Source organism: Scyliorhinus canicula, chromosome 6, assembly GCF_902713615.1.
Source record: "Scyliorhinus canicula chromosome 6, sScyCan1.1, whole genome shotgun sequence".
Taxonomy (NCBI): Eukaryota; Metazoa; Chordata; class Chondrichthyes; order Carcharhiniformes; family Scyliorhinidae; genus Scyliorhinus; species Scyliorhinus canicula.
In genome coordinates, this window is record NC_052151.1 from 117220903 (window position 1) to 117233535 (window position 12633).

At 42.0% G+C, this 12633-nt stretch overlaps 1 protein-coding gene across 5 annotated transcripts in view; it reads right to left on the reverse strand.

Annotated features, from left to right (window-relative positions):
- Positions 1 to 1144: 1144 nt before the first annotated feature.
- Positions 1145 to 12633, reverse strand: part of ccm2 (CCM2 scaffold protein) — a 114765-nt gene continuing 103276 nt past the window's right edge. For all 5 annotated transcript variants that reach the window (XM_038799966.1, XM_038799969.1, XM_038799970.1 and 2 more), the window contains one exon: positions 1145 to 4539. In XM_038799966.1, coding sequence (XP_038655894.1) covers positions 4259 to 4539 — 281 coding nt within the window. In that variant the 3' untranslated portion in view covers positions 1145 to 4258. The remainder of the gene's footprint in view (positions 4540 to 12633) is intronic.

Sequence of the window (12633 nt, forward strand, 5' to 3'; positions counted from 1 at the left end):
GAAATTCTTGGGCAAGTAACTGATCTACTGACGCCCCAAATTCTATCATTTACATGACACAAGTCAGTAGTGAGATGAACTGCCCTCCACTTGCCTGGGTGAATGCAGCTCCAGCAACTCGAGGCTGACACCATCCAGGCCAACGCTACCAAATATACAGTGGCAACAATGTGCATCTGAGCTCCTTTCAATCCAAACCAAATGACCAAAAGAGAAGGAAGCATGGAAACACAACCACCTGCAAGTTCCCCTTCAAGAAACACACCATCCTGATTTGGATCTATAATCGCTGTTCCTTCACTGTGTCTGGGTCAAAACTCTCTTCTCAGCAGCACTGTGGGTGTTCCTGTACAACACGGAATGCAGTGGTTCAAGAAGTTGGGTCATCACCATATCAAGGGCTTAGGGATGGGTAACAAATGCTGGCTTAGCCAGTGACACACACATCCATGAAGGAATAAAATAATTAATATGGCAAGCAACTGGAAGCTTAGGATCAGTGATCGGCAAAGCATACAACCAATCTGCATTTGGTCTTCCTAACGTAAAAGACTGCCGTGGTCAGCGAGTAGTGTACTAAATTTAAAGTACTAGTAAATTACTATTTCATCTGGGATGTCTATTTGGGTCCTGGATGATGAAAAATGATGAAAGGGCATGTTACACCATCAGTACATGGAAGGATAGCAACTTTTGGGAGAGAAGGGAGGGCAGCAATGTTTGGGAGCGGAACATTAGAAGAATGGACCAGGAAGTCATGAAGGAAAACAATAATACATTGAATAAGGAGATTGATGACGTAGAATGAGATTTAAAAAGGGGAATCACATGTTTCTAGGGGGGGAAATGTGGCAACTTCAGAACAAATGTGACAAATACTGGGAGAATGGAAAAGAGTCCTCAACAGGCAACAAAGTGAGTGGAAGACAATATTTGGGAAAAATGGTTCCAATGCCCATCAATTTGATCACTATATGGAAGTTCTCAGGATTGCCCCATCTATTAACACGTTTAAAAAACATCTGAATTCTAAGATATCAGACAAACAGTTATGAAAAGGAGTCTGGTGTAATGTTTTAAAAAAAAATCTGGATTTAAAACAAATTTGATCAGCATTGGATAGTACATGCAAAAAAAACACTGCAAAGATGCAAAGTCTCCTTTATTAAACAGACTGGACATAAATAGACCCCAAAATAAATATGCATTTGACCTAGTATGGGATATTACAGCTCTGCTACTTATGCTGAAGACAGTTATAGTCCCCATGGTGAGGGAGTTTATTTACCAGATTAATATTTATGGTAAACATGACCAGGTTCTGTATTAAGCAAATAATGGATGGTGCAGGTAAATTTCAGGGAGTAAAATTCAAATTATTGCATGAAGACAAATTAGTATGCTTCACTGACCATTTAACTATTTCACATGTTCCAGTATGAAGTGTATATCTGTCCCATAGTATCCTGTAGCAAGGATACGTTCAGTTCTGTTGGGATGCCTTTTAACAGGCATTAGGAAATATTCTCACTGGAAATCTTACTGTATGATCCTATAACTTAATCATAATTAAACTATAATACTGCTAATTTTGGTTTAAATAGAAAGCAAACATGAGAAAATTCTTGACCTAATTTTTCCACTCATCAATACACACCTCTAGTCACCCTGAAAAGAATTACTGTTCTCTTTCTGATGAGGTGGCTCTATGCAGAATAGAGTTGGTGATTTAAAAAACTTTCATTTTATCCTTGCCCACCTTACTTTTCATGTGATCTCAGTTGAATCAAGATTTCAAGAGAACATTATTCTCATCACCATTGCTGGAAAAAAACATAACCCTGACAGTCAGCAATGATTAGCCATAGCCCATACCAAAGCTTGACTGTTTAAAAAAACACAGATTATGAATGCTGTACTACAGATAAACAGTTCATGAGTGATCGGAGTAAACCAGCCTGTGTGGTTAGATTGCTTTGCTCAGCAAACCTGGGTTGTAATCTCAGCCGTAGCTCAGCTTCATTTTGAACTTCTGGGGGGTGTCAGATAACCCAGCGGCGAGTTAATAGGTGAAGTATTTGACCAGTGGAACAAAACAGCAGATTGCACTTCACCAACACACAAATTAGTTGGTCAGAAGCAGAGTGGTTTGAAGATGGCCACTCATCCTCCAGAGTTCACAGTCTACAGCTTGGGGAAGAAAAGAATAAAGCCTTCCAAAACATGAACACAGATCCTTTAGTGCCACAACAAACTTGAAATGGAATTTTTCTTGCAGGAATTCTAGTGTGTAAATTAGCACAATTAAACACAAGGAAGCAAAGTTGTAAGTAAATGGGCAAATTTCTGAGCAGGTTGGAGGAAATAAATATACAAAAATGGATAACTTCAGTCAAATGGGATGTAACAAAACAAACAGCCAAAAAAAGCTATAATCTCAATGGCTATTGATGCAGAAAACAACAGACTTCTAATATTCATATCGAGTGGGCAACATGAATCCCCACCCACCCCCTTGTACCTGAATAATCCAAACATTTACATCTACTTGTACTTGAAATCTTTCACTAATACAGTTGTATTTTCTCTAACTCCTTTTCAATATTTAATAGAACTGCAACAACATAATTCACACTCATCCACTTTCTTGGGTACATACAATTAATTACTAGCATCCAAACTGGGACACCCATCATGCGGTCTGCCAGTATAATGCCATTAGTTTTCAACTAGTTTCAATTTGAAGTTATGACACAATAAATAGAAAATAGCATCGACTTTGAAAAGGAATATTGCAGTGGATTTAACACGTATTGCTATTATAGTATAGTATTGCAGTTCGGTTTACAACCTACGCACAAAATCAAAACTCTTGATGTATTGCTACCAAGTTGCTTCACATCAAAACAATAGATGACACATTGAAGCAGCTATGATGCACATTAACCGAAGTGGGTTCAAGGGCCATTATACTGGCAGTACTAGCAGATCCCATTCTTTCAGGTTGATCTTGAGGTTTTCTTGTTTGCACATGCTCCGCATACTAATTTCACAGATTCTACTCACTGCACATTGTCACATACATATACAATACAGTACATCTACTAGTAAATGTTGAGTGATATCAATAAACAAATTTATATGTCAATTTAAAAGGATAATTTAAATGCATTCTATATACAGCACACAAAGGGACTACTGTCCAAATTTTGAAGTAATATTGCTGTAGTTTCAAGAAAATTTTCTTCCCTTTAGTTTTCATAAAATTTTAAGAGTCGAGAGAACATCCTACATTAAAAATTTGCAATTAAATGGGCATGATTTAAAAATTGCTTACTTTTAATTAGCATTTAAATTTAAAATTATTTGCATTGGGTGTGCAAGAATCACTTTACAGACACACGTTATGGTGCATCCTATTGTTCATTTCAATAAACATTAAATTTTTGTTTAAAACTCCACAAGTTCAACTGATAGAATGTTTTTCCATATTCAAAAATGGAAGCCGGGATAATGGCAACCATTTGTAGACATTTTTAAAGCCTTTAGTAAAGTTGATAGAAAGGTCTGCAGCAAGATTCTCGGAGAAAATTGTCATGATCAAGATTCTGAAGTTATTTGCAATGGTGATAATGTACTGCATCTATATGCAATTTCAAATTGTCACAATTAGATACCAGCTCTTCTGCACCTCCCATGAGGAAAAAAAGGAAATTCAATGCCTATTTGGGTAACATTCAGGCAAATTTCAGCAGCTACATTTTAACATGCAGCCATCAAGATTCACAGATATTTGAAGTGTGCAGTATCATTTGCTAGCACCAGATATCATCTCACATGCCGCAACACCATAAGAGCAGAAATGGGACATCCTTCAGTTTCTTGGAGCTACGGGCTGAAAATGAGAGATGTGCCCAGAAGTGAATTAAATCATCCCTGATATCACAGTATACTGCAATATGTAACCTTGTGCAGTTAAGATACAAAACCACGTGATACGACAAGGTCGGTCTTGCCCACTACTGGAACAATTAAGCCTAACAGCTATTTGCTTTGTTACAAAAGGTTAGAATACAAATATGCAGAATTTTCAACCATTAAAAAAAATTGATATGGCCTGATTTCTTCATGTTCTTCATTGTGTAGAAATGTTTTAACAATCCATTTAAATATTCACATTGTAGTAAACTTCATTTAAGAACACATCGGTATAAGAAAAGTCTGAAGGTTATCAACAGGATGTGCAAATATTTCAGTTTCAAGATGAATCATGATCCATACTGCAGCCAAGGGCCTCAATATCATGGCTAATATCAGAAATCATTCTGTCCCATTCATCACCTTCAGAAGGCACCGATTGATCATCTGAGCCTGCAGTTGCTCCATTGCCATTCGTAGTTGAATTGGATGCATTACTCAAAGTTCTTCTATATCGGCCAAAACTGTCCGTTATAATGCCCCTTCCATCCTTGACACCAATAGTTTCTAGGAAATTTTCAAAATGCAAGCTGTCTTTTTCTGGAATGAAAGGCCGGAGCCCTAGAAGACAAAATGGCATGACTACTTAATTACAAAATCAGAATGACAAAATGAATCAGAATGACTATTTAATTACAAAAACTGGAAATGAAAAACTTAGGTATGTCAAAGTACTTGCACAGAAAAAAAGGTTGCCATTCGGCCCTTCTTGCCTGCTCCACCATTCATTATAATCATGGCTGATCATCAAGTTCAATACCCTGACCTCACCTTCTCCCCCCCCCCCCCCCCCCCCCCCCCCCACCCACCCACCCCCTCATATCCCTTTAGCTCCACGAGCTATATCTAATTCCTTCTTGAAATTACACAATGTTTCGCCTCAACTACTTTCTGTGGTAGTTCCACAAATTCACCACTCTCTGGGCAAATAAATGTTTCCTCACTATGACCCGTAGTTCTGGACTCCCCCACACTGGGAATATTCTTTCTGAATCTACCCAGTCTAATCCTGTTAGAATTTTCTAAGTTTCTGTGAGATCCCCCTCATTCTTCTAAACTCCAATGAATATAATCCTAACCGATTTAGTCTCCCCTCATAAGACAGTTGCAGCATTCCAAGAATCAGCCTGGCAAACTTATGGTGCACTCCTCCATAGCAAGAACATCCTACTCACAGAAGGACACCAAAACTGCACCAAAAAATGGCAGATGGAGTTTAACCCTGATAAGGGCAGCACGGTAGCCTTGTGGATAGCACAACTGCTTCACAGCTCCAGGGTCCCAGGTTCGATTCCAGCTCGAGTCACTGTCTGTGCGGAGTCTGCACATCCTCCCCGTGTGTGTGCGTGGGTTTCCTCCGGGTGGTCCGGTTTCCTCCCACAGTCCAAAGATGTGCAGATTAGGTGGATTGGCCATGATAAATTGCCCTTAGTGTTCAAAATTGCCCTTCGTGTTGGGTGGGGTTACTGGGTTATGGGGATAGGGTGGAGGTGTTGACCTTGGGTAGGGTGCTCTTTCCAAGAGCCGGTGCAGACTCGATGGGCCGAATGGCCTCCTTCTGCACTGTAAATTCTATGAAAATCTATGAAAGTGCGAGGCGATTCATTCTGGTAGGACAAATTTGAATGCAGATTACAGGGTCAACGGCAGGGTTCTGAGGAATGTGGAGGAACAGAGAGGTCTTGGGGTTCATGTCCACAGATCTCTGAAGGTTGCCACTCAAGTGGATAGAGCTGTGAAGACGACCTGTAGTGTGTTAGCGTTTATTAACAGGGGACTTGAGTTTAAGACCCACGGCGTTATGCTGCAACTACACATAACCCTAGTGAGACCACATTTGGAGTATTGTGTGCAGTTCTGGTCACCTCATTATAGGATGTGGAAGCATTGGAAAGGGTGCAAAGGAGATTTACCAGGATGCTGCCTGGTTTGCAGGATAGGTCTTATGAGGAAAGGTTGAGGGAGCTAGGGCTTTGGAGCGGAGGAGGATGAGAGGCGACTTAATAGAGGTTTATAAGATGATGAGGGGATAGATAGAGTGGACGTTCAGAGACTATTTCCTCAGGTGGATGTAGCTGTTACAAGGGGGCATAACTATAAGATTCAGGGTGGGAGATATAGGAGGGATATCCGAGGTAGGTTCTTTACTCAGAGAGTGGTTAGGGTGTGGAATAGACTGCCTGCTGTGATAGTGGAGTCGGACACTGTAGGAACTTTCAAGCAGTTACTGGAAAGGCACATGGAGCACACCAGAATGACAGGGAGTGGGATAGATTGATCTTGGTTTCGGACAATGCTCGGCACAGCATTGAGGGCCAAAGGGCCTGTTCTGTGCTGTACTGTTCTATGTTCTAATACTCCAGGTGTGGCCTCAACTATGACTTATACAATTGTTGTAAAACATCCCTATTTCTATTAAATCCTCTCGCTATGAAGGCAAACCTGCCAACCGCCTTCTTTATTGCCTGTTGGACCAGTGCGCTTACTTTCAGCGACTGATGCACGAGGACACCAAGGTCTTGCTGAGAATCTACCTCCCTCAATTTACACCCATTCAATAAAATAATCTGCCTTCCTATTTTTGCTACCAAAGTGGATAACCTCGCATTTATCCACGTTATACTGCATCTGCCATGTATAAGCCCACTCACCCAGCCGGTCCAAATCCCTCAGGCATCTCTGCATCCTCCTCAGTTCACCCTCCCACTCAACTTGTATCATCTGGATATTTGGAATACTACATTTAGTTCCCTCATCCAAATCATTAATATGTGTGAACAGTTAGGGTCCTAGCACAGATCACTACAGTACCCAATAGTCACTGCCTGCCAATGGAAAAAGACCCATTTATTCCAACTTTTTGCTTTGTCTGCTAACCAGCTTTCTATCCATCTCCAGACACTTCCCACAATCCCATGTGCTTTAACTTTACATGATAATCTGCTATGCGAGACCTTGTTGAAAGCCTTCTGAAGTCTAAATAAACCACATGCACCGTACCTCCCTGGTCAACTCTACTAGTTACACCTTCCAAGAATTTCAGTAAATTTGTCAGGCATGATTTCCCTTTCATAAATCCAAGCCGACTTAGTCTGATTATACCACTGCTTTCCAAATGCGGTGCTATGAAATCCTTGATAAAGGACTCTAGCAACTTTCCTACGACTGTCGTTAGGCTCACTGTCTTAGTTCTCAGTTTCCCTCTCCCTCCCTTTTAAAAAAATAAAATAAATTTAGAGTACCCAATTCATTTTTTCTAATTAAGGGGCAATTTATCAAGGCCAATCCACCTAGCCTGCACATCTTTGGGTTGTGGGGACGAAACCCACGCAAACACGGGGAGAATATGCAAACTCCACATGGACAGTGACCCAGAGTCGGGATCGAACCTGGGACCTCGGCGCCATGAGGCAGCAATGCTGTCAACTGCACCACCGTGCTGCCCTCTCTCCCTCCCTTTTTAAATAGCAGGGTTATATTAGCTACCCTCCAAGCAGTAGGAACCATTCCAGAGTCCAAAGAATTTTGGAAAATGACCGTCAATTAATCTACTATTTCCAGGACTACTTCCTCAACTACTCTGGGATGAAGATTATCAGGCCCTGGAGATTTATCCACCTTCAATCCCACTAATTTCCCCCAAACCTTTTCTCTAATACCAATTTCCTTCAGCTCCTCACTAAAACTTGTGTTTCTCAGACCCTCTCGTTACAGTTTTCATATCTTCCTTTGTGAAAACAGAAGCAAAGAAAGAATTTAGTTCCTTAGCCATTTCCTTGTCCCCAGTGATGAATTTGTCTGTTTCTGACTGCAATGGGCCGACATTCGCTTTTAATCAATCTTTTTCTCTTTACCACCAGCAACTGTTACTGAAAGTGATATCAAAAGGAATCCAAGAAAAGAAAATCCATCTCCAATCAGTAAATAAAATATTTTTCTAAAAGATTCTAAAAGAGATAGCGGAGGAGATTGTGAAGGCATTGGTGGTGATCTTTCAGGAATCACTGAAGGCAGGGAGGGTCCCAGAGGACTGGAAAGTGGCTATAACACTGCTTTTTAAGAAAGGAGGGAGACAGAAGACGGGAAATTATAGGCTGGTTAGCCTGGCTTCGGTCATTGGTAAGATTTTAAGAGTATTATTAAAGATGAAATCATGGAGTACTTGGAAGTGCATGATAAAATAGGACTGAGTCAGCACAGCTTCGTGAAGGGAGGTCATATCTGACAAATCTGTTAAGAGTTCTTTGAGGAAGTAACAAAGTTAGATAAAGGAGAACCAGTGGGCTTTATTTATTTAGATTTTCAGAAGGCTTTGACAAGGTGCCGCATAGGAGACTGTTAAATAAGTTAAGAGCCCATGGTATTAAGGGCAAGATCCTGGCATGGATAGAGGATTGGCTGACTAGCAGAAGGCAGAGAGTGGGGATAAAGGGGTCTTTTTCAGGATAGCAGCCGATGACTAGCGGTGTGCCTCAGCAGTCTGTGCTCGGACAACAACTTTTCAGAATATACATTAATCTGGAAGAAGGAACTGAAGGCACTGTTGCTAAGTTTGCAGATGATACAAAGATCTGTAGAGGGACAGGTAGTATTGAGAAAGCAGATGGGCTTGGACAGGCTAGGAAAGTGGGCAATGAAGTGGCAGATAGAATACAATGTGGAACAGTGTGAGGTTATGCACTTTGGAAAGAGAAATGGAGGCACAAGGCTATTTTCTAAATGAGAAAATGCTTCGGAAATCAGAAGCACAAATGAACTTGGGAGTCCTTGTTCACGATTCTCTTAAGGTTAACGTGCAGGTTCAGTCGGCAGTTAGGAAGGATGTTAGCATTCATGTTGAGAAGGCTAGAATACAAAACCCGGGATGCACTTCGGAGGCTGTATAAGGCTCTGGTCAGGCCCCATTTCAAGTATTGTGAGCAGTTTTGGGCCCTGTATCCAAGGAAAGATGTGCTGGCCTTGGAAATGCTCCAGTGTAGGTTCACGAGGACTATCCCTGGAATGTAGAGCTTGTCGATGAGGAACAGTTGAGGACTCTTGGGTTTGTACTCGTTGGAGTTTAGAAGGATGAGGGGGGGATCTTATTGAAACTTACAGGATACTACGAGTCCTGGATAGAGTGGACGTGGAGAGGATGTTTCCACTTGAAGAAAAAAAACGGAAGCAGAGGATGCAATCGTAGAATTTAGAGTGCAGGAGGCCATTCGGCCCATCGAGTCTGCACCGGCTCTTGGAAAGAGCACCCTACCCAAGGTCAACACTTCCACCCTATCCCCATAAACCAGTAACCCCACCCAACACTAAGGGCAATTTTGGACACTAAAGGCAATTTATCACGGCCAATCCACCTAACCTGCACATCTTTGGACTGTGGGAGGAAACCGGAGCACCCGGAGGAAACCCACGCACAGACAGTGACCCAAGCCGGAATCGAACCTGGGACCCTGGAACTGTGAAGCAATTGCGCTATCCACAATGCTACCGTGCTGCTGAGACTAAAGGGACGATCCTTTAAAACAGAGATGAGGAGGAATTTCTTCAGCCAGAGGGTGGTGAATCTGTGGAACTCTTTGCCGCAGAAGGCTGTGGAGGCCAAATCAGAGTGTCTTTAAGACAGAGTTAGATAGGTTCTTGATTAATAAGGGGATCAGGGGTTATGGAGAAAAGGCAGGAAAATGGGGATGAGAAAAGTATCAGCCATGACTGAATGGTGGAGCAGAATTGATGGGCGAGTGGCCCAATTCTGCTCTTATGTCTTATCATAGCTTATAAATGAGAATCTAAAAATTCCCAAATTAATGACAAAAAAGTGGGAGGAGTAGGCAGGGGGGTTTGCTAAATTCCAGAAATATAAAGCTGGAATATCATACTACCTAAAACCAAGACCATCTCAATGGTGCAGTCTTTTCAGCATATGATGACCCTTACCATACCAAAGAAATTAACTAAGATGCCAGAGACATAAAGGGTAACTAAATGAGCCACAATCACGATAAAAGAATATGGGAAAGGGAGTAAAGAACAAGCTAAAAGTATAAGGATAATAAAGGCCCAGAAATTGGATGAAGAGATTGGAAGACCGATAGGGTGTTAATTTATCAGCCTGGATTGTTCTCCATTTTGATGACACAAAAAGAAAACGTAAAGAATTATGTGGCAGGAGGAAATAAACTCAGGACGTGGAAGAAATGTTGAACAATTACTTTGATTAAAGATAATGAAACAGACACTTCATTAGAGAATGAGCTGTGAAAAATTAATAGCTGGAACAGAAAGAGCAAAAGTATCAACAAAAATACTGATCAAGTGTCAAGGTGATATCTATGCAAGCACACTCAAGAAAACTAGGAAGGAGATAGCAGAGGCACTAGTATGCAAGTGTAAAAAAGGTTCCATAGAACCAAGTTTAGTGCCTTAGGGCAGGCAGACAATGTTATCCCTATATACAAAAATAGAGAGAAAGAACAAAATCTGCCATAACTCCATTATTATTTGAATGCAAAGCTATTAAAAGATGTATGAAAGTAGTAGTATACTAATGTACGTAGTGTAAGGAATAAATTAGATGAGCTGCAGGCACAAATTCAAATGGAAGATTATGATATAGTAGCCATTACAGAGACATAGCTGCAGGATGGTCGAGAGTGGGAGCTAAATATACCTGGTTAAAGCTTATGGAAGGGACAGGGAAGGTGGCAGAGGGGGTGGAGTAGCCATATTGATTAGAAATACTATCACTTCAATGGCGAGGGAGGATGAGGGGTCAGCACCCAGTGGCGACCTTGCGTCAGGTGAATTGGACATTCTGAATTCTCCCTTTGTGTACCCGAATAGGTGCCTAGTGTGGCGACTAGGGGATTTTCACAGTAACTTCATTGCAGTGTTAATGTAAGCCTACTTGTGACACTAATAAAGATTATTATGGGTAGAACTGAGGGACAGAAAATGATATAAATCTAATGGGTGTTGTGTATAGATTTCCTGTAGCTGTTCTGAGATATTAGATTGTATAAATGCAGAAATTAGGCAAGTGTGCAACAAAGGCAGAGCAGTATTATGGGGGATTTTAACTTGTACAGATTAGGAGAGGCAGACAAACACCTGTCAGAAAGGTTGTGAATTTCTGGAATGTGTCTGGGATAGTTTCCTACAGCAATGTTTTAGATGTAGCAAGGGGACAGGCAATATTAGATTTAATGAGTAATGAGGCAAATTTAATTAGTTGCCTAACCATGCACAAACATTTAGCAAATAGTGATCACAAGAAGATTGAATTCAATGTAGTCTTTAAAAGTGAAAGCATGAATCATCCACTAGAATTTTAGACTTTGCTAAGGCTAGCTGTGACAGGATGAGGCAGAGATTGTCCAAGGTAAACTTGGAAGATCTGTTAATGGGTCAAACGACTGAAGACTGGTCCATATTTAAGAACTCAGCGACCAACTTAAATGTGTATGCCACCACCGACACCAACTTCATCAGCAAATGTGTGGACGACTGCGTGCCAAAGAAAGCAGTACGTACGTTCCCCAACCGGAAACCATGGCTCAATCGCGAGATTTACTCCCTACTGAAGGACAGGTCTGAGGCGTTCAAGTCAGGCGACCCTGACCTAGACAAGAAATCCAGGTACGACCTCTGCAAAGCCATCTGAGATGCCAAGAGAGAATATTAGACACCAAGCTAGAGTCACAGACTCTCGGCGTTTGTGGCAAGGCCTAAACAACATAACGGGCTACAAAGTGACGCCGAGCATCATCTCCAGCAGCAGCGCACCCCTCCCCGATGAACTCTATGCATTCCATGCTCGGTCCAAGCAGGAAACCAACAATCTGCTGTTGAGTGCCCCAGCAGCCCATAACACACATACCCACCACAGCTTCAGAAGTCAGATCGGCTTTCCTGAAAGTGAACCCTTGGTAGGCGACTGGTCCGGATGGGATCCCCAGTTGTGCACTAAGAGCCTGTGCGGACCAGCTGGCAGATGTGTTCGCGGACATCTTTAACCTGCCCCTACTCCGCTCTGAGGTCCCCACCTCTTCAAGAAGACCACCATCATACCGGTGCCAAAGAAAAACCAGGCAATGTGCCTCAATGACTACCGTCCGGTGGCCCTGACTTCAGTCGTAATGAAGTGCTTCGAGAGGTTGGTCATGAAGTGCATCACCTCCATACTCCCAGAAACCCACTGCAGTTTGCATACCACCACAACCGGTCCACAGCAGATGCCATTTCCCTGTCCCTACACACATCCCTAGAGCATCTCGACAACAAGGACTCCTACATCAGACTCCTATTTATTGACTGCAGCTCCGCCTTCAACACCATAATCCAAGCCAAGCTCATATCAAAGCTCTAAACCTAGGACTTGGCTCCTCACTCTGCAACTGGATCCTCGACTTTCTAACCCACAGACCCCAATCAGTAAGAATAAACAATCGTATTCCATACCGGGGCCCCGTAAGGCTGCGTACTTAGCCCCCTACAATACTCCCTGTACACACACACACGACTGTGGCAAAATTTGATTCCAACTCCCATTTAAAAGTTTGCTGACGATACGACCGTAGTGGGCCGGATCTCGAATAACGACGAGTCAGAATACAGAAGGGAGATTGAGAACCTAGTGGAGTGGTGCAGTGACAACAATCTATC